Source organism: Lingula anatina, chromosome 2 (genome assembly GCF_051362555.1).
Source record: "Lingula anatina isolate TDL-2025a chromosome 2, LinAna3.0, whole genome shotgun sequence".
NCBI classification, from domain to species: Eukaryota; Metazoa; Brachiopoda; class Lingulata; order Lingulida; family Lingulidae; genus Lingula; species Lingula anatina.
The window spans coordinates 13,613,717-13,636,427 of NC_141768.1; the positions used below are offsets into that span (position 1 = coordinate 13,613,717).

The 22,711-nt window shown below is 35.5% G+C and overlaps 2 protein-coding genes across 6 annotated transcripts; both read left to right on the forward strand.

Moving 5' to 3' along the window:
* The first annotated feature begins 313 nt into the window (after positions 1–313).
* Positions 314–22,493, forward strand: LOC106155655 (polyamine-transporting ATPase 13A3). Of its 5 annotated transcripts, none has more exons than XM_087005085.1 (30): positions 314–465; positions 3,174–3,566; positions 3,842–4,009; positions 5,178–5,335; positions 5,623–5,770; positions 6,103–6,237; positions 6,551–6,614; positions 6,757–6,795; positions 7,969–8,100; positions 12,338–12,496; positions 13,267–13,377; positions 13,504–13,550; positions 13,733–13,918; positions 14,167–14,228; positions 14,499–14,643; positions 15,074–15,154; positions 15,439–15,589; positions 16,004–16,124; positions 16,585–16,709; positions 17,413–17,606; positions 17,872–17,970; positions 18,188–18,267; positions 18,608–18,760; positions 18,997–19,093; positions 19,270–19,342; positions 19,568–19,718; positions 20,025–20,179; positions 20,642–20,739; positions 21,044–21,127; positions 21,544–22,493. In XM_087005085.1, exons 2-30 carry the CDS (start codon positions 3,483–3,485, stop codon positions 21,754–21,756), a joined length of 3,513 nt encoding a protein of 1,170 aa, XP_086861211.1. In that variant the 5' UTR covers positions 314–465; positions 3,174–3,482; the 3' UTR covers positions 21,757–22,493. The 5 variants fall into 5 exon arrangements, 4 of the variants coding, with proteins under 4 accessions (XP_086861211.1, XP_086861213.1, XP_086861214.1 ...); XM_087005086.1 differs by having other exon boundaries at positions 378–532; XR_015332945.1 differs by lacking the exon at positions 20,642–20,739 and having other exon boundaries at positions 21,544–21,626.
* On the forward strand, positions 8,134–11,992 carry LOC106155656 (uncharacterized). The gene is made up of 2 exons (XM_013530587.3): positions 8,134–8,916; positions 9,960–11,992. Exon 2 carries the CDS (start codon positions 10,009–10,011, stop codon positions 11,479–11,481), a length of 1,473 nt encoding a protein of 490 aa, XP_013386041.2. The 5' UTR covers positions 8,134–8,916; positions 9,960–10,008; the 3' UTR covers positions 11,482–11,992.
* Positions 22,494–22,711: the final 218 nt, after the last annotated feature.

Sequence of the window (22,711 nt, forward strand, 5' to 3'; positions counted from 1 at the left end):
TTTTGTATCAGTAGTAGTTGCTGTAGTAATGGTAGATGATTATAACTTCTTATTGTCACTGTTTTATATTCTGATGAGCCGTAGGGCTCAAAGGTTTAATAAATTGAAATATCTGAAAACAACATCATGATCACCTCATGTAGCAGCGCGGCTACAAGAGTAAATACTAAAAATAAATACCAGGTTTATTCTAGTGAGTGTACAAGATAATTAGTCCCGCACTATCATCTTAATTAGGTTAAAAACTAGAACGAGTTTTATGGACCAATGGAAATCAACCTGCCAAAATAACTTTATGTCAGACCATGGAGACACTGGTTTGATTTATCAACCTGCTTCCCATGTGACGTATCAGGTGTATAGATAAGAAAAGTAAACAGTTAAAGACATAAAGACGAGGTGGGGAAGTAACTGCCGTGCACTCCTACAAAACCTGGGGACAGTGAACAACATGATCAACGACCGGTGAGTTACAGTGTTATTCGTCTTCATGGAATGTTATATTAGATTTAGACTATGCAAGGCGATACAGGTCAGTGCGCTTCATCTTCTGGTAGGTTCCTATTTAGATTTAGGTTTACATTCAGATTGAGGCGAAGAATTTAAATATGTATTTCAAATACGACTGAAACTGTATTATCCGACGTGTGTATCAGAATTCTGCTTATCAAAAACAAATACTGAATGAAATGACATGACATTTAAGGTGAAAAAGTTACAGTATGTCACTGCCGACATGGTATTTATAGGCAAAAGGCGAAATAATAAAAAAACTAAGATGATGGGGTATTGAAAGTATCATTAAACTTTAAAATCAGGTTCTCATTGTGGTAGCATTTTTCAGCGTTAAATGTTTTCTCTATCCTAGAAATGCCACAAATCTTACCTTATTTAATAATAATAGTGGTGCTATCAAGTTACGTTAAGGAATGCATAACTTTTATTTATATTTAGTTTGAATATAGTTAGCATTAACTCCACCCTTCTAACAATAGTAATAACAGAAACGGTATGGTTTTTTGCAGGCCCGTGCACGTATACATGTATTTGTTACATTTTTATATGATTAAAGGTCTTGAACCGTCAGGAATGATCTACTCTTATCTTATCCTATCCTATCCCGTTATTTGGGCTACATATATTAAAAAATGTTGTCATTTTTCACGTCGTGAGTTTTAATAAACAGAGATGATTTTAATGTTTGACAGGCTCGAGCAAACCTACATGCATATTACACGACAGGAAGTATGTATATTGATAGCTGGTATACTTCAAGAAAACGAGTTTCACAAACCTTCAAAAGCACTTAAAATGTTATTTATAATATGCATCCGCACCTTCTTTAAGTGAAAAATTCTACTAGAAAAGCAAAGTTTCCGGAATTTACGTGTTGTTTTCATATCTTACAATGAAACAAGCATATATTGTGTACGTGCATGTAGGACAGGAATTAAATGATAGCAGACAATTACTGATGACAATACGGTTTCCAGCTTGTCATAAGACGTGTAATCAAAATAGATAATAATTAACGTCTTTTACAAGATCATTTAAGTTACTATGAGTTTCGTGTATTGTCATTAATAATTAATTGAAGGCTTTGATGAATACTTCACCTTCAGTCAAATTATTCAAATAACAATAAGTGAACAGGTCATAGTTTGAGCTGAAATTTATATAGCTTTTTACTATTTATGATATTATCGTCAAAGGCCTCAATCTTTTTAATAAAAAAATCTTACTGCCCGTGGGTAGTCAGCGTTTGCCCGAAAGCTCCCCCCTACATTTTGTATCAGTGAATGCCTGGTCGACCTTTAAGACAATCATAGTCACGTGTGCCATCGTAAACTGGCACAGTCTGATAATGAAAATACGTCCCAAGAACCATCTGAGATAAAAGCGTCCTGTTAGCATTCCAAGTCATGCATTTGGCACGTGCCTAAATAGGTACAGCTTCTGATTAGAATAAGTACAAGTTCTCAGCATATATCTCGGCTAGCGAATGAAATAACCAACTATGTCTAAACCGAATTTTTCGACAGATGAAAAATGGGAAATAACTGGATACAGACTAAAGACAGACTGGCGGTAGACATTTTTATATTAAAATATGATCAATTATTATAGAAAAGCTAAATAACATGTTTTAATATAGAAATATGTATACTGCAACACAAAATGCACCGATAAGCAAACAAAGTGAGGTTTGTTTTATTCTAAAGATTCTTTGGTGAAAAATTTTTAATAAAGGGGTCTCTCTCTCTCTCTCTCTCTCTCTCTCTCTCTCTATATATATATATATATATATATATATATATATCACAAAGGATGGGTGGCGTTAGGGGTAAGATACTGTAAATCATACGATCAAGTTTATCAGTAAATTCATTATATACATTTATGTCTCCGTGATCTAAAAGGACTTAAATAATATGACATACCAATTAAAAGAATAGGACAAACTCAAGTATGATGTTCGAAATTTGGCCGATGACGGCCGCACTCATCGAAGGTCCCTCTGATAAGAGAAGCTTTGTGATAAACATCGAATAATGTTGAGTAATGATATTTACGTAATGCTTCCGCATGAAAAATCTAGAGTTAATATATAATTTCCAAACAAATAGTGCACATGTTTCAATGTGTAGGGTTGCAAAGAGGCAAGCTAAAAGTTGTGTAAGCCAAGAGTAAAACAATTGTGTAGTATAGGTGCACAGCCAAACATGGTTGTACATGTAGCTAGATACCTACATTTTAAGACGTAGTAGATAACCGCCTATGTATATAGTGTTAATGTACATGTATAGCAGGTTTAAGTTATAAGAAGGTTGTAAAAGCGACAGAAACAGTAAAAGATTTTTGTTGGTTTTTGCTGCTGTAGGTTTTCCTTATTTTCATTATTATTATTGTAAAAATTATCAGAATACACGTGCAAAATGCTCCTGATAAAATAATATAATAAAGGGTAAATCATAGTTGCCTTTTTTTATACAAAAAAGGATCAACAATAGTTTATTCGTTGGAGCCCCCTTGCCACATTATTACCAAAATTATTGTCAAAAGTCAACAACATACCTACCACTAATACTTAAGTTCCAAAATCGTTTACTTACTCATTTATTCAAATAAAAGAAATCTCAACTTCATTTTCAAATTGATATTATCTTTTTTAGGCACCATGATACATTCAACCCGTTAGAGCGAAATATGGAAGCCGTCTGCCAAAACGCCGAGAGTGTGATTCAGTTGGAATGCGCTGTAGCATACGGATGACACAAAGCCAGGAAGTTACATAAACAATCGACACACCCATTTGTATAGCTAAACTCACATTGCATCTTCATTATTATTTATCTCAATCGCAGCATTTTTATACTTCGGTAGATAAATACGAAAAGTTGTTTTGCTTTCTGAGAACTCAACTGTGCAGGAGATATACACAATTTGAAGAACCGAAAGCTCAGTTCAGCCAACTAGACATCATGAAAAGCTCAACCTCCTGTACAAGTTTGGTAGACAATAACATGTCTACAGTTATAGAAAATGAAGAGGATGAAGAAAACTCGGTAATTTTCATTTATTTTACTATTGTCAGTGTCTTAGAGAGAAAGGGGCTCTTATCTTCCTATTTTTAATTGCACTCAGCTCTCAAAAACAATTTTAGCAAATAAAAAAAAGATCCTCAAAATATTTTGAATACTTTCCTCAGCCTTGATGAACTATTGCCTCTGACTTCTTAGCACTTCCATTTTGCTTGCCACTACATGTACTTATTATAAGAAGAGCTATTGTGGTTTCTAGCTTTATTTTCAAACATTCAAAAACTTTTTCTGCTTTACAGATCGTCACAGCATACAAACCAGACAAGGTCCGGCTGCTGCTGACCATACTCCTTACGCCTCTCACCGGTGGCATTCTTTTGCTCTTCATATATTGGAGGTCAGATTGGAGGCTGAAGGTGACACACAGTCCCTGTGAGTTAAAAGAAGCCACCAAAGTTTTAATCAAAGTAAGTGGGGCTATTAATCTCACTGGTCAAATTATTGAATCAAATAGACAAATATAAGGTTTTCAGTAACGAATTAATGTCCCTCTTTTACATTGTTACCCTTGTATGATTTGTACATTATATTTTAGAATATGATGCTGTAAGAAGTTGTAGTAGGGCCTACACATTTTTATGTCTCTTCATTAACTCAAGCGAAAGTATAAGTAAAGGACAAACACAAATATGGTGTTCGAAATTTGGCCGTTGACGGCCACTTTTATTGAAAGGTCCCTCTAGTAAGGAATAGTGTAAGGTTATTATATAGAATTAAATGATGTTGACTAAATTAAAATTAGGTTATATTTTAGCATGAATAATAAATATCCAAACAAATATTGCACATGTTTTCATTTTGGGAGTTGCAAAGAGGCCAACAATTGAATTTATTCGGTAGCCAATTCAACAAAAGATTGCAGACACACACGGTTGCTTCTTGGTCATTTGAATTTACTTTCAAAAAAAAAAAAAAAAAAAAAGATAAATATTGAAGTCAAACAAAAACAAAAAATTGGATCATTATCTTGGTTGGGCCATTTTAGTGAGTAATGCTTAAAAATACGCCCGAAGCTACTGGAAAAACAGCACGTTTTTAAGCGTCATTTATCCGGGGGAGGGGGTGGACCTGGGAATGTCAATTTTATAATTTCAAGAGTGCTTTTTACAAAAATTGACCACTAAGAGCGTCTTTTACACCTATATTTTAACACCTTTTTAATAGCTTTCAAATTACTAAGTTTAATCCGTAAACAAGTTTTTTTAAACATTCCTCTTTCAAGTGCTTTTAAGTTAAAACTAAACACCCCCAAATACATTTAAATAAAATTATCTCTTTTAATAGCTTTATTATTGCGGACACACACGACTGCTTCTTTTAATTGTTTTAAAAAACAATCATGAGAAGCGTTGTCAAAGATCAAACTTACCTGAACGCGTGATACTAGTAGGCCTACTTCCCTTTTTTTTATAAGGAAAACTCTCCCGAGATTTTCCCATCTCGGTGCGGTTCATTCTTTTGAGTTGCTTGTCAGACCTACCAAAGATTGCCCAAACTCTGGGACCTGGGATTCATTGTTACCAATGTGAAAATCAATCCCATCACTAATAGAAATTATTATTTCGTTAACCATAGGATCAATACAAGCAACTATTTGTAGAAGACGTCATCAGCACCAATTATGAGAGAAGATCATCCCAGACTGAGGAGATATACCGGATTGTCTCACTGAGATATTTTGTACATAAAGAAGTTCGTTACATTTGGGAAAATGCAACATTTTCTCGACTTGTGTATGTATATGTATGGCGTTTTTTGTCGGGGTGCATTAATTCACCAATAATTAAACCCATCCTAGGATGTTGGATCCTTGGCCCACCTTAGTTTCTTTGTCCATCGTCTTTTTAGGTTTTAGTTAAGAAATTAGATGATATTAATCTAACATGTAGGCTACTTGCAAACAAAGTGTATGTAGCGAACGTTCCTATGACCTATATAACCGAAAATAAAACTGACAAAAACGTTGAATTACATCAAATTATATTTTTCGTGTTATTGACATACACATTCTTACTTGCAGAGGCCTGGAAAAAGGCAAAGAATGCGCCCATTTCCACAAGATCTCGCACGGCATGCCGAGATCAGAGCAGACAAGTCAGCGTGTTTTGTATGGCACCAACTGTATAGTCATCCAAGTCAGGTCTTATCTGGACCTGTTTTTCAATGAGGTTACTATAGAGCTGCAAGTTATCTTAAAAAGATAAAATTACTGTACTACTTTTGCTGTACTGCTTTTTGGGTTTCGCAAATTCCATTAAGTAATATCTCAAATAAAAAGCAGTGAATTAAGAATATCAAAAAAATGTTTTATTGAATGGATATACGCTGAACACGTGCCTTGACTCAATTTTCTATGGGATGTGGGAAAACAAAAAAAAAAACAAAAACAAAAAAAAAATGGCAGTCAAATGCAGAGATGTTTTGTGGTAACATAGAAAAAAAGTTGATTTTCTATATCAATCTCTTAGCTACAAATTAAAATACCTTTATTCTCCTTTAGGCCCTGAACCCGTTCTATATCTTCCAAGTGTACAGTGTGACTGTGTGGATGGTTCAGTTGTATTTTCTGTATTGTGGCTGTATCATGGTACTATCTACGATATCCATTGCTTTGTCAGTCTATGAAACCAGAAGGGTAACTATGAAATACACACAGATGTGTGTGTGTGTGTGTGTGTGTGTGTGTGTGTGTGTGTGTGAGAGAGAGAGAGAGAGAGAGAGAGAGAGATTAAAATTAGACTGGTGCTCACAAAAGCTTTTAAAATTCCTACTCAAATAACATGAAATAGTAAAACAGAACACAATGAGATTTTTATATAAATTAGTATCTATTTTAAAGTAAATTAATGCTTGTAAACATTCGAAGTCACTTGCGTTATGCTCGTTGTACATGTGCCATCCAAACTTGCACAATTATGGGTTAATTTAGGGTTTACTATTGATTTCAGTCCAGTGTTGAATTAAAAAAGAAGGTGGTCTCTGGCTCAAAAGTCACTGTTCAACGCGGAGCTTGTAAGTATTTAGCTAAGACCTTAGTACATTGTACGTCTCAGTTCAAGATGCTGTGCCTTTTGTGTTCGTACATAGGCAGTATGTGTCATACCTTGTTTAAAATGCCGTTGCTTCGTTCATTAGCGCTGTTTGTCTCTTGCAGCGGAGAACAGCCATACTGTTGGCTCGCGAGAGGACGTGCGTGAGTTGACTTTTGGTTAAAACCCATCTAAATTTGCTTGGAGCTTGAGCCTTGTCCTAACCTATGAAAAGCTTGTATTATAGCATGTTCTGTAGAATCTACACTTGGGGAGACATAAAGAAAATCGGAGGGAAACGACTTTCTTGTATATATTTGGTTGGAGCTTTTTAAATGTCTGCATAGAATCCCCTTTTGTGCCATTTCCCGAAACTGCCGATATCACTAGTACAAAATTGGCATAGCGCATATCTCTGTTCTCTTTTAGACTAACAGCATGTTATTTTCAAGATTTTGAACGTGCAATTGTATCACACAGGTACAATATTAGTTCTTCTCGTGATAGATAATGCATGAGCTCGATCTTCTTTGAGCACGCCTTTACTTATAATTCAGCTTGGTCGTTTCTAGTAAGCTTTTGGAAAATTTAAAGGAGTACTCAAGCAAAAGCTACAAAAAAAGTGTGAATATTGGGGGCTCATCGCCCTAAAAAAATCACGAGCAATTTGAAATGGCAATTTGAACATTTGATAACTTATCCGTGGAGCTATCTTCTTGGGCAGCAAAAGTAAAGTGTAAAGTGCAGTAGCTGGTAGTGGTTTTACTTTGAATCGAATGTTGAGGTAAATGCTTGTGTAGGCCTACTTATTTATTTTTTTTTCATGCACGGTAGACAATATAATTGTAAATTAAAGCCTTCATATGTCTGAAATATAATGCTATATTTGCATTGTTAATGGAGAGACGTTTTTACGCCTATTGATAAAATGATCACCGTTTTCATTTTCTAAATCTATCCAAAAATGTTTGCTTTTCCTACCTTTCCTCTCTGTAGAGGCCTTATGACTTCATATAAGCTAAAGATATAAGTAAAGATATTTGTATCGGTAAATTGTCCCTCGCATGGAAACTGTTTTTTCTTTATTGCTTGAACGCTTTATTTTTCGTTTCGTGTCCCTTTTTCTTCTCTGTAAAAACTATTTTCAAAAGTTTTCAGCCACATCACTAATTTACCTGTGTGTAAGTGAACATTAATGTAAAAAACAGCGTTCATTTCATAAGAACTACTAAATTAAAAATCCCTGTTCTGTCAATCTCCCCATCACCCTCGTCAAAATGCAGTTAAAATAAGAAAATTAAAGCAGTGCAATAGCTTTTTTAACGATCTCATTTCAGTTACGGAAGTGATTGATTCGGATGATCTAGTGCCAGGTGACGTCATCATAATTCCAGATCATCACACCAAGTTGGAGTGTGATGCGGTCCTTGTTAATGGCAACTGTGTGGTGAACGAAAGCATGCTTACAGGTATTGGTGTAGACACCCGATTATACTATTATTGGTTGACACATGGGCAAAATGATGAAATTTTTGAATTTCTTTTTTACCATTTCAACGACATGCAATAGTAAGCCACAATATACTAGTAGACCTACGTAGGCCAAGCGATAAAAAATGTAGCTAGAACTACTATGGCTTAATTTTAAATCCTTCATATCAGTACTAAAGGGCAGAGTTCAAAGTGTAAAACTTAGATGAAAATCGACTTCGAACTATGGAGAATTCAGTGTGGGCACAGGGCCGTGTTGCATGCCCCCTCCCCACAAGCACACACACCCCACACACATGAATCTTTATACGCCCACCCAGCCAACCCATTCTGTCTTTAAAAAGAATAAATAAATGTGTGACAGAAAAAAATATCCGTACGTGCAATGTACAGTACGCTTAATCTCATCAAATAAATTTGGCACTGAGAAAACAACGTGAAATAGTGTCCAACAAGGGGTCCTTCGACGTTCCAAGCTGACATTTCGCTCCTCTCTGCAAAATCTTGAATACTACAGTGTGCCTTCATATTTTGTTAATAATGTAATTGACTGCGATTAAAGTCAACGATAGGTTCTATATGCAATGCGTGTTTTATCAACGAACGTTTCAATAGTGGTAAAGCGCTATATTTACATTGATTGGTCTTCTCTTGACATTGTTGCTAAGTGGTCACCTAGCGGTAGCTTTATGAGTGACATATCATGCACCAGCTGACGAACCTGTCCGTCTCATATCAGACGCAGTACTTAAAGCCAGAATATAAACAAGTGTGTGTATGACTAAAATTAACAGGTAAGTATACTCTTTTAAATTCTTTTTTTGACTTCCATGAACATCGTAGAAATTTTATGCAGTAGGGCCATTCTTTGAGACTGCTTTTTGCATTAGGCCTAATTATAGAGAGGCCACTGATACCGGCGTAACATGTAGTGTACACATGGTATATACCTCACTGCTTGGCTACCTTAAGACAGCTACACTGCAATGCATGTTCCTTCATTTGAAAGAAGTCCTCTTTGGGTAAAACTGATATATGGAACGGATGTTTGTGTATTAGACTATCGAATATTTACAAAGAAATTCCTATAGGCCTACGCTCTTAGGATAAATTAAGTATACCATCAATAGGTTGTCAATCGATTAATTAAGCAATTCTAGTGTAAGACTTGTGGTAAACCAAGTAGATCCATTCCCTGTAGAATCTCATGTAAATCTAATTAGTCCATATTGCATTTGAGAACAGCCTAGTCCTATTAGAATTGTGATTAGGTCCTTTTTGAAGCTTATATATAACGTTACTACGTTTAAAATACCAGAGGGTTTTCTAATCACTTTAATAACAGAATGTAGGGCACACACTTCTGAAGTAATCAAAGTCTATAGTCTTTATATTAAAGCGGAGCTAAAACGTCTGGGTCAGATGTCGAATTTCGAAGCTTGACTTTACTTGCTTCATAATCAGTTTGACCTCGTCGATTCTTTTGTGAGGCATGTTTAATTTAAACATACGTATTGAATGGGTATCGATAGCCTGTGCTTCTCGATTTATTTAGCGTATTGCTAAAACAAGCAGTACATAAACATAGTGACGCTGACATACCGTACTTGTTACTCAGTACTGTAAGCGTTATTGAATTCATTATTAATCAAAGAAAAGCGAGCATGCAATCTAGCCTATAGGCGCACTAGCTAGCTGTAGTACCTACCGGTTTATGGCACTTCAAAAGTTCGAAAACTTAACACAGTTTGATTTAGTTTTTTATTATTTTTTTTTAAGTAAATCTATATATTATTTTATTTTACTGTTTTCATATTTCGCCTAATTTATTTTGCAGATGGTGAATTTCTACCCACGCCTAACTTAATAAAGAAGAAAATCGTAAGATGTCGCCAGTAGCAGACGAAGTTTGGACTGCTCCTCCAAAATCAAGGGAGGCACAAATCCAGGAAACGTATTACAAACGTAATGCTACAACCAGCAATGTGTCACCGCTTTTATTTTGTCGCGTGACCCCACGCAGACGACCAGCCATCGAATACGGACAAGCTGCAGACGATTCTTCCTCCATTGCGTATCAACGTAAAGAAGAGACATATGCTCGCCGTAATGCGAGTTCTAAGGGTGCCATAATACCAAGCAAGTATGATGCGCAAGCAAGGACTCAGTACCTAGAGGATGACGACGAGACACCTAGCCAGGTATCCAGCAGACGATACGCCTGGGCCCCTCGCACTAAAACCCACGGTGACCTCAAAACTGAGAGTTTCAACAAGAGAAATATCAGCACAAATAATATTTCACCCGATTTGGCCACCCGGGACACTGCGAGGCAGCAAACAAGTGCAACGAAGGATGATGAATTAGTTGACGAAATTTGGGGAACACGGCCTCACAGCAGAGATGAAACGCGAAAAGAAAGTTTTGACAAGCGCAATAAAACAACGAGCGCTCTTGACACGCATTCCAAGGGTAGTAGCGTTCTAGACGGAGTGAATTACTCCTATCCTGCAGACTATGAAATTCACCCACGCATTGTTAAACCCGAAGCACAAGAAATTGCTGATCTTAGTAAGGGTGGACGCATGAGTATGCTTTTGGGCAAAGGCTCTAAGCATTTGTCTCAACCGACAGATTACCCTATACAGCCCAGGGTTGTTAAGCCCGAAGCCCAGGAAATTGCCGATCTTAGTAAAGGCAAAAGAATGGAAAAACTGCTAGGAAAGGGCACAAAGCGCTCGTCTCGCTCCCAACCAACGGATTATCCACTTCATGCTAGAGCCGTTAAACCGGAAGCAGAGGAAATCGCTAACTTAGGGAAGGGGGGTCGAATGCAAGGATACATTGGGAAAAACTCCCAGCACCTGTCCCTCCCACAGAAACACCCCATCCATCCTAGAGTTGTGAAGTCAGAGGCAGCAGATATTGCTAATCTGAGCAAAGGCGGGCGAATGAACGTTGTTTTGGGGAACGATCCCCAGCAGAAGGTGCCGTATCCCAACGACTATCCAATCCATCCAAGAAAAGTCACCGAAGAGGCCACTGGTATTGCCAGAATTAGTAAAGGCGGACGAATGGAAAGACTTATCCATGAGTATGGCCATCTTACCCCATCTGCACGCCCTGTGCCGAGGATAAAACCCGAAGCAGAGCAAATATACGAGCCTCATCGCGGAAAACGCGTGGCGCGGATTATCAAACAGCAAAGAACAAGTCGGTCAGCAAGATCGTACAGTTCGCTTGGTTATTACGGGTCGCATGATGACACAGGTGACGTTTTTGGGGTTCAACGACCTCACACTAGGGACGAGACACGTTCAGAAAGTTTTCATCGCCGTAATGCCACCACATGGTGGTAAAATGACTACATATGAGAATCTTTAGCTTTTGACTCAGATGACCTTGTCCACGTGAATTTCCTTTGCGATTGTTAAAGATGTCAATGATACAAGCTCATATTTAAGAAGTGAAGGAAAATAACTAAAAATCAGATTATGAAGTGGATTTTCAGATCCAAATTAGTATATGTATTTCACTTTTAGATGTGATATGCTAGTATTTACAGAAAAATGAAATTTTGCATGCCATTATTGTTAACATCACTTAAACTACATGTATACCACGTTCATCCTGTTAACATTAGGTACAATTTTAGATTACTGTGCTAAACTGCGTTTGAATGACTATTTGCACTGCTGTGATAAAACGTTATTATAGACTTTTCATGAAGATTTTGTAGTTGAAATTACTTGAAATGAATCAAATATTTATATTTTATTATAAAATAAAATGCTTCAAAACTATGCTGATTGCGTACATTATTTTTCGTTTGCGGGACGAATATACAGTGTAATAGATTCGAACAATATCCTATGACACCATAAGTCTTATATTTAAAAAAAAGCATCTGTTAAATTCAATTTTTTTTTTCAGTTATATTATAGCACTTTTTTTTACATGTGAACACCAAATAAACACATAATACTTGTGAGACCAAATATATTCCCCCTTCTCAATTTTGCGAATAACTTTTCATAAACTTACTTTGCTTACCTCAAAATAGGACTGGATAAATAGTAAATAAAACACTTTATGTTGGCCGTTGGTGATTTCAACGATTAAGACATTGTTCTTTACCACACACGGGACTCCACATTGTGTTAGTTGCAGCAAATTGCATTGAAATTATTTGTGTTGTGTTCACTTGGTCCGCAGGAGAGAGCATACCTATCACAAAGACCTCGGTACCAAATGTCCACACTGAGATGTACACCCCTCTCACCCACAAACGACACACGTTGTTCTGTGGGACGGAGGTGATTCAAGCGAGGAGCATGAATCAGGAATCCGTGAAAGCCGTGGTGGTAAGAACAGGTTGGTAAAAGCTGATATTTATTTTTCATTTAAGGTGTACTGTACACGTTAAAAATTTTTCCAAAGTCATATTTCTTGTTTTCATGTTATGCGAAGCTTCGTTATCTTTCCAAATTCAGACCTTAAAAAAAAAAAAAAAAACAGAAATAAAGGTGCCTGATGTCTATATTTCCTTCTGAAATGAAAAATAATAACTGGTGTATCGTTTTAATGACCATGAACTCAGTTATAAAATTGAAAATGGTATAAACATCAGTTTAAAGTTCAGGGAGCAATGTGGAGCAATGATTCGTGTGGAGCAATGATTCGTGAGGGATAAAAAAATTCCTGTTAAAATTCGTTTTACGGAAAAATCTCAATTAGATTACCTTTAATCCTTTGCTAATAGACTTATTGTTATCATGATTATATAGAAGTATGCACATGACGATGAAGCAGTCCTAACTACATGAATAAGTGCATGATAAGCATTATTGAATACATTTAGATGTGATACTGATAGTTTTTTCGTATAGAGAACTACACAATTGTTAAGTTATGTAATCTGGGTGTTAGCCTTCAAATATTGTAATAACAATGATATACTTAAGTAGAACGAAATACAGTCCTAGAACTCTAAAATATGTAACAGCCAAGGCATATATAGTCTCTCTCTCTCTCTCTCTCTCACACACACACAAACACACACACACGCACGAGCGCGCGAACGCACATAAAATTGCTTTGAATAACTTATTCCTAAACTTATTCTTAAACGTGAATATTTTCAGGATTTGCCACTGCAAAAGGAGAGTTAGTGCGATCTATACTTTTCCCTCAGCCACTAGACCTTAAATTGCACAGAGACGGCCTTAAGTTCATCGGGGTAGCTCTTATCATAGGTATGACTTTTTCACTTTATTCTACAGTTAGTCATGTAAATCATGTATTTACATGTGTAAGACTTGGTTATATTCTCGCAAAATGAAAATGAAAAATGAGATTTAACATTTTGTGATATATTTCAGCTTTCGTGGGACTTGGATTCGTAGTTTTCACATACTTATACCATGAGGTAAGCTTTTCGTGTTTGTTTCCTCTTAAATTCGTTTCAGTGAGCTTGTATTTATGTTCATAAATGATCGTTTAACCATTTATTTTACTCAATCCTTGCAATGAACCCCTTTAAAAATATTTTAACTTTTCTCGGAATCATGACGTAACTATTGGCATTCTTTGTTTTTATACTTGTTTCAGATATATGAAGACATGGCTATCACCCTTTTAAACATTACAACATTTTGTGTGCCTCCCGCTCTGCCGGCAGCCATCACGATCGGAAATGTGTTAGCGCAGAAACGGCTGGAGAAAGCCAAAATCTTCTGCATGAGTTCGAGATTTATTAACTTTACTGGCGCACTGAATGTCGTATGTTTTGACAAAGTAAGTTAAATTGAGCTTTTATACGTTTATTTAATAAAAATAATCCTCTACTATAACAGGTACTAGTGTCACAGATCGCACTGTGTCATTCAAACCGGTTTACAGTTTAGACAAAGAAGAAATTAAGGAGCAAATAGTGCGCTCTTGTTTTACATCGTCTATTTACAGAAGATATATTTTCTTTTTGTTAATTCATTTATTATGCATTTTTTTGATTTTATGATATATTTTTATGCATTTTCCACTAGACTGGTACCCTCACAAATGATGGATTGGATCTCCACGGACTGCGAAGGGCAGAAAATGGAAGGTGCGAGCATTTCCTATATTTTCTTATTAAAGTTCACAAGCGACCCCATTATGCATATGCGATACATTTATCTGTAGGTTTTCCGCGTTTAATATATATAAATATATATTTTTGAAAGAAAATGTGATGCAGGAAAATGTATGTATACCTAACCAACCATTGTCTATGGAACGGACAGAACAATTGTTATCTTAGGCACTTGCCCCCCCCCCCCCCCCTCCCCCAAACACACACACAAAAAGGTAAACATACAATATACTTTTTGTTCAGGTTCCTCAAAGAAAGTCTTGGATCGGAAAACCTCCCCACTGGTTCGTGTCTTACATGCATGGCGACGTGCCATTCCCTACACATCATAGACGGCAAACCTGACGGATATCCATTGGATGTAAAGATGTTTGAAGCGACAGGATGGGTAAATTATAACTGTGCTGCTTCTCTCCAGCAATTCTACTGTGCTCATTTATGTACAAGCATCCTTTAAGTATTGCCTTTTTATGATATAAAGAATTAGAGGGTTAAGGTCGATGAATTAGATAATAACTCCATTATTATTACTTTTCATTCCTATTTATATAACAGAATAGCTCTAAAATGTATGTTACCGTACCGGCAAATACATGTACTATATATATATATTTCACTTCAGAAAACTCTTCAGAAAACTGAAAAATAAGATGCGTTTGTTATCTTTGTCATTTTTGTTCCGTAGGGCCAACTAGATCTTGGTTATTAAAAACGATCGTATTGTCATTGATATTTTTGATGACAATTATATTTTCACTAAAACTAGTACTGTAATTGTTCTTGTGTTACATTCCTTCCATCTATCGCTCATTTTCAAGATACTCAAGGATCCCAGCACGTTAATGCCATACGAGACGAAATTTGAGAAGACACCTATGGCCATCGTTCAATCAGGCAAGGTAAATATGTTTGTGAAAAAGATGCAAGTTTCCAAACGTTTTTTTTTTCTTTTGACATTCATTTATTATATTAACTTGTTCATGCCCTCATTTCAATTAATTTTTGTTTCAAAACGCTAGAAACTTGGTGGATTTTTTTTTAATTTCTAAGACTGTGAAAAATTGAATTTCCGTAACATAATAATAGCAATGTATCTGAAATTTAATAACATTAAAGATAACAAAACTCACCACAGCGTCGTTTGTGTATCGTCTTCTAAGTTTTCTTCTTGTATGTTTTCAAGGGCGGAGAAGTGGCCGTTATACGCCAATACACGTTCGCCTCGGGACTTCAAAGAATGAGCGTCATAACGAAATCAGAAGATAGTTCGGAACTCGAAGTTTACGTTAAAGGGTCTCCTGAAAAGATCACCAGTATCAGTAAACCAGAGACCGGTAAGGCAGATGTACTTATAAGATTTCAGGCTAAAAATTGACTTTTAACGGGATTTATGAACTCTTAAAATGGCTATTTTAAAAGGCCATTTCTCTTTTATTGCCTGTTAATATGATCCTTCCAAATGCGTCTATTGTTGCAGCAATGCAACTGTAAAGCATTATTTTATAGATTTTAGGGGTTTAATGTTATTTAGTAGAATTTCAGCAACCTACTTAAGGTATTTCAAATGGCATTTTTAAAATTACCTCCTTAATTGATACATCTATGTTCACTGCTACTTCGGACACTATTGTCACCTGGTATGCTGCATACTTCTCCGTCATCACTACAGCAACAAAGACAAAACACAATAGCGATTACACTGCAATGAAGCTGTGAAACACGCACTTTTATCGTATAATCTTGTAAAGTTCCAGAAGACTGGCAAGACATCTTGGAGGTGTACACCAGAGATGGATACCGTGTCATTGCCTTGGCAACCAAAAAGCTAGATCCTAGCATCACTTGGGATGACACACAAAACTTAAGCAGGCGAGTGTCGGGGCAATAGCAAAAAAAAAAAAAAAAAAAAATTAATAAATAATAATAATAATTATAATAATAATAATAAAATTAATAATAATAATAATAAATATATGATATATCAAAAAATAATATTTCATGGGAACGCCATTTGGTTGTGTTTTAAGCAGTGTGTTTATAATGACTGCCCCTCCCCCCCCCCTCCGATCCCGTCCCAAATAATATTGATTATTGACAACTCGCTTTAACTACGTGTACATGTACAATTACCATTTGTACACTTAATATCTCAAACAATTATTTTTTAAACAACACTTGACATGTAAATAACCTTGGCTCTACTTTTTATTTCAGAAATAAAGTAGAATGTGATCTGGAGTTTCTAGGCCTGCTGATAATGGAAAATAAGCTGAAATATTTTAAACAACACTTGACATGTAAATAACCTTGGCTCTACTTTTTATTTCAGAAATAAAGTAGAATGTGATCTGGAGTTTCTAGGCCTGCTGATAATGGAAAATAAGCTGAAACCAGAAACTATACCCGCAATGAAAATATTGCACTCAGCCAACATCAGAACAGTAATGGTCACAGGTGAGATTATTGGAAGGTTGTTCTTTATCTCAGCAACTTCAGTCTTGGTGCTATACATATCGATTATCTATTAAAAATTGATAAAACAAACGTCTGGTACCAACAGTATTTTATTATGTTTGGGCCTGATTAGGGAGTCTCGAGAGCAGGGTCTTAAGCTGAATCAGAATAAATAGCTTTTTCCTTATGTGTGTTGAGCAGGTTCTTCATACTCGTAATATGGCAAAAAATAAGTTGGCAACATTAATATATCCGGTGGTAATCTAAATTCAAATCAAAAATGTAAAATCGTCTAAGATAGATATATATTAGGGTTACAAGAAAAAACGATGCATTACTTTAGACTTTAAATGCTACAGAGGGCAAAGAAATAAAGTAGAAAGTGCTCTTTTGTAACTAAACGGAAACTTGAAATAGAAGCAGAGAAAGAACTGCATTATTAACCATAGTCGAGCGTAAACCAAGGATGAGAAATGATGTAAGAGAAAACTGTTGGGAACTCTGTAATCCAGTTTTTCCAGCTGTCAAGTCTGCTGGAAGATATTGAAGAAAAAGTGAAACATCGATCAACGTGCTTAGATAATCTGTATATAATCAAGGATAACGGCAGCGGAAACAAATTCACGCTAATATATTTTCAATGTATCGCCGTAGGAAACTGAACCTAGATAAAATATCTTTCTACTATTATTTTGTGTTCAAGGTGATAATATCTTGACGGCGTTGAAAGTGGCGAGGGACTGTGATATGATAAAACCCCGCGAAATGGTGATCCGAATTACAGCCAAAGCATTCCACAAAGGTAACCCGTTGGAATACAGTCTGCGGACCGTGCCCGACGCAGCCACATTAGAGATACAATATACTAGAGAAATCGATCCAGACCATCCATCAGAGGTGAATATAATGGCACTAGTGTTAGTTTAATTCTTTTTGGGGGAGGGGGGGGGGGTAATGATGCCACACGCAAAAACAGAACTAATCTACCTGAGACTAATCTTTAACAGACAATGACGTGTTTTATTCTGAAACTTTTTGACTTTGCAAACGACATCTTTCCAGTTTTATTATATTCCTGACACATTTGCTTAATATCCAGGCAAATATTTTCAAATGTACACCGCAATATAAAATATTGAATGAAAGACCACTGTTCTTCCAGGAGATGCGTATTGACATAGAGGAGAAGATGTACCATTTGGCTATAGATGGGAAGTCGTTTGGACTAATCCGCCGTTATAAACCAGAGCTCATTCCAAATGTAAGCATAATTAGCTTTATGTTATAAATATATAAAACATGCTGCCATTTGGGAAAATGAGTCTGGGACAAAAATTAAAGAATAAAAGAAAATACAGTAGATTAAAATGAAAAGAAAAAACGCTATTATAAATGTTATATTCAATTTTTGTACATATCTTCGTAATGATTTTAATTCGTTATTGATGGAGATGCTTCATTACTGTCGTCTGCTTCAGATTGTTCGCAGAGGGACGGTGTTTGCGCGTATGCTTCCAGAACAGAAGACGCACCTGATCACGGACCTACAAGATATGGAGTAAGCAGTCACTATTGCATAAACAACTCTCAATACTTAATTCCGGAAACTGTTTTGAAAAAAAAAAACTTTTCTTTATGATTTAAGGGATTCCAGTTGTAACTTATTATCTAGGACGCAATATTGCGTCCTAGTTCTTATTATCGTCTTTCTGTTGGGTTTTTACATAGCACCTTTTGATTGGGTGAATAATCACTAACTGTTCAAAAAGCCTCTCGTCTCCATAAGATATTTAACATATTATGTATAACCTCAATTATGTTTTGATTGAGGACACTTTTTCATCTCTGTTCTTTTACCTGTACACTGCATGCGTCTAAGGATAGTCCTTTTTTTGTAGGTATTATGTTGGTATGTGTGGTGACGGAGCTAACGACTGCGGTGCACTGAAAACGGCACACGCAGGAATTTCCCTGAGTGTTGCCGAGGCCAGCGTTGCCTCTCCATTCACATCTCAGGAAACTAACATCATGTGTGTCCAAAAACTCATGAGGTAAGACATGAAACTCTTCACATTTATCTTTGAAAATTTCTGTAGGTTCCATTTCCTTTAAACAACACACCATGCTGTAAATTAATTATTTAAATACATTAGATTAATTATAGCTCACTGTCTGCAACTAATTTCATTTGCCAGAGATTCAGAATTACTTGGATTGACAGTTTATACTTCTGTGGAAACAGGTGTATTGCTTTTTTATAACCTAATGCTTTTTAACATACTTCTAGGGAGGGTCGCACAGCTTTGGTGACGTCATTTGGTCTGTTTAAGCACTTGCTTTGTAGCGCCATTATAGAGTTAGTTATGATACTCTTTTTGTATTATGTAAGTAATCCTTAAAACCTTTATTGTCCTATTTTATCCACCTCAAGTAGTGTAAATGTAAATGCTATAATAATAATAATAATAATAATAATAATAATAATAATAATAATAATAATAATAATAGCACCCACCGTACACTGAAACAGTAGGCCTTATACTTCAAATTTAATTTCCAGATATTTAACGGCCTTAACGACCCTCAGTTTTTGTACATCGACTTGGGACTTCTTGTGATCATTACCCTTTTCTGTGAGTATTTTTTGTGTTAGAATAATATCTATGATGTTCTACTATGTGCTGTGTTAGATGCATCCATAAAGTTCAAAGAGAGTCAACAAGAAATACAATATAATTTTACAGATCTCTCATTATCTCTCTAGATCTCTTTCTCTTTCATACACGCGTTGATACAACACACACGCGTTGATAATACAACAGTATCATAATACATGTGCCTGACATATATCTTTTCAGATGGTAACGTAGGCGCCTATCCGGTGCTTGTAAAGCGGCCGCCACCCTCAAAACTGATGGCCACCGTTCCCTTACTGTCCATCGGTTCCTTCTTAATTATTCAGTGTTGCTTTCTCACTTTCTGTTGGCTGCTTATGCAGGCTGAGCCATGGTAGATAGATTATTAGAATAGACAACCTAGAGACATTCGTCGTATTTTGATATTAATTAGAAATGTCTTTGTACTTCTGAACATTTTAAGGAAATTTCCATATTGGAGAGTGCAATGTTTCTTTTGTACATAGTTTGATAACAGTCAAATTTTAAAGATATTTAGAGAAATAGATTAAAATATTTTAAATTTGCAAAAGACATTTTTCTCATTGTCTCACCAATATTGCTGTCTTTTATCCAAATATCCAAAGATTTTAAAAGACAGGAGTCGAACAAATGTGTAATACATAGATTCCTGTTCTAGGTATTTGAAATGGGAATGGGATGATCAGCGTTTTGTTTGGGATTTGAAAGGATACGAGAATACCATGATGTTTTGTATGGGCTGCCTCTGCATCATCAACTCCGCCATTACGTTCTCACAAGGCGCGCCCTACCGCAAACATATGTTCACCAACTGTAAGCTACGTGTAACTTAACTGTCAAGCTTCGTTACATTTAGACTTAAAATAACCAAAACCATTCACTTAAAGCCTGTCAGATAATTCATCAAAGTTTATTGGTCCATGACAACTTTTATCAATAGTCATCGTTGAAAAATATTTTTTAATATTCTTAAAAGAAGAAATGTCCGTAGCCATTTTGAGTAGGGCAATGTTGGGATTTCATGAAATCCACGTACGTTGTACATGTAAAACCAACAAAGAATAAAAAATCCATATGCAGTATTTCAAATGAAAAAATCCGTTTCCACGGCACCGAAAAATGTCCATCGTTCTGTGTCAAAGGAAGTTTTAAATGCCTTGTTGGTCTATCTCAAATTTGAATCCCAAACTTATGAAGAAAAAGACATGTAGGATATTTTAGGGCCCCTGAGCTGCGATTCAAATGGATAAGCATTTTATTTGCGTTCTGTTTTAGTTCTGTTCGTTCTGTGTTTGTTGGCTGGCTTTATTTTGACTTCTATCATTTGGTTATGGCACGGCGGGAAATATAACCTTTTCACCGGTCTTTTTGATGTGAGTATAAAATCGGTTGCTTTTTCTGTCCTGACTATATATTAAAAGATTTTGTTACTATTTTTGAGAGTGTTGTGTGGTCTTTTGTTTTTATAAAACCAGCTACTTTTTTTTCATTATTTTCTTTTTTAAATTTTGGTTATCATTTCTATATGACTTTTACCTTATCTTTTTTGCGTGAATTTTTTTTCTTTCTAATTTTTTTCTTATTTCGTGACAATGATTCCATTTGGTTTTTAAAAAAAATGACCATGCTTCGGTTGTTAAAATAGAGAATATAATTTATTGTATATTCTCATTTCAGCACATTGATTTCCCGTCTTATGGATTTTGTCTGCTACTCTACGCTAGTTTCTTTATCAATGTTTTTGTCAGCCTATCTTGTGAGGTAAGAACGAGACAGACGCTGTCGTGATCCCTATTAGAAAAATATAACGCCAATGGCACAAGGAGGTGGCATTTATTTCACTATATCAATACAAAAAATATTCTAAAATAACGTCAAGTTCGTTTTATCTTATTCTGGATTAAATATACTTAGATGACAAAAACACTGAAAAAATAATAGTGGCCATCTCTACTTCAACAGTTTTAGCAATGTGCGGCTCTACATGCATATGAGTACGTAAAGCAAGTTTTCAATCTGCTCCAATAAATCAAATTTACATTAAATACACATAAAATCTTACGGAGCTTATAGTACGTCTACTACCCAGCTGAAGTCCATTAAACATATATATATATATATATATATATATATATATATATATATATATATATATTTTTTTTTTTTTTTTTTTTCAGACATTTTTGATACAAGATTTACTGTATCAAAAACTAAGACCAAAAATGTCTAGGCCAAAGCTGAAGCACCAACGCTTGGAACTGGAGCTACGACATAATGAAACCTGGCCGCCCTTGGACACCACATTAATTGAGGGAGAGCGCTTCTCTGAAAAGGGCAATGGCGCACTGATACAAGGAACAGGCGCACAAAGTTGTGATACACATTTGTAACAATGATTTCCTGATATATTGGATAATATTTAAAAAATAAACTCGGCCTCCTACATTCCACAAAGTAAAGTGGGGTTGAATATAGCCAAAGATGATGTTGGGTTTGAGAAATTATCTACAGTATGTACTACAGTTGTTTTGCACGTTCAGTATGTACCTAATTAGTATTAGGATGTGCTCGCTTAAGGACACGTGTCTTAATAGCGAGCGGCTATACCGCGTACTGCAATGGTGTCCTGTAGGCGGCGCAGCTCACCTTCACAGAAGTAACCCTGAAGTCAGCTCTTGCAGGGATACAAGCAATTTTATATATATATATATATATATATATATATATATATATATATATATATATATATATATATGATTGCATAAGATTATGCAGTTTGTAATCTGCTACATCAGTACAACCTCAAGAATAGTTTCAAATTGTAAGTAGTAAGCGAATAGGCAGGGGTTTAAGATAAAGCTCAGCACAGTTGAAAGTGGAAAGGAGGTGAGGGGAGAGTCTTCACTTGCTCACATGTGCAATGCAAAGTACAAAAGATCAGGACATTGGGACATGAATCAAACGTATTTATTTATTAAATTGAATATTAAATAACTCATTTTAGTATTTTGAGGGAATGTAAAAGAAAGAAAACTTGATAAAACTGATGGAAGTTAAAATTCATCCAGTAATACAGTGTTTTATTTGATATATGTGAAATGATAATAAAATAAGAAAGGAATTTCAAGTCCCTTGTATTTTTTTTTTTTTTTTTTTTTTTTTTTTGCGTATCAATAACGGAAAATAATTAGGAAGACAAATTGTTGTACAGTTGGTACAAAAATAAATAGATAAATAAAATAAACGTTTTTTTTTTACATTTTAACAAAGGAAAATATAAAAACTAGTCGAGGCGCCTTACTCGTTTGAAAAATTGACGGGCCGTAATATGATGTTTTGCACGTA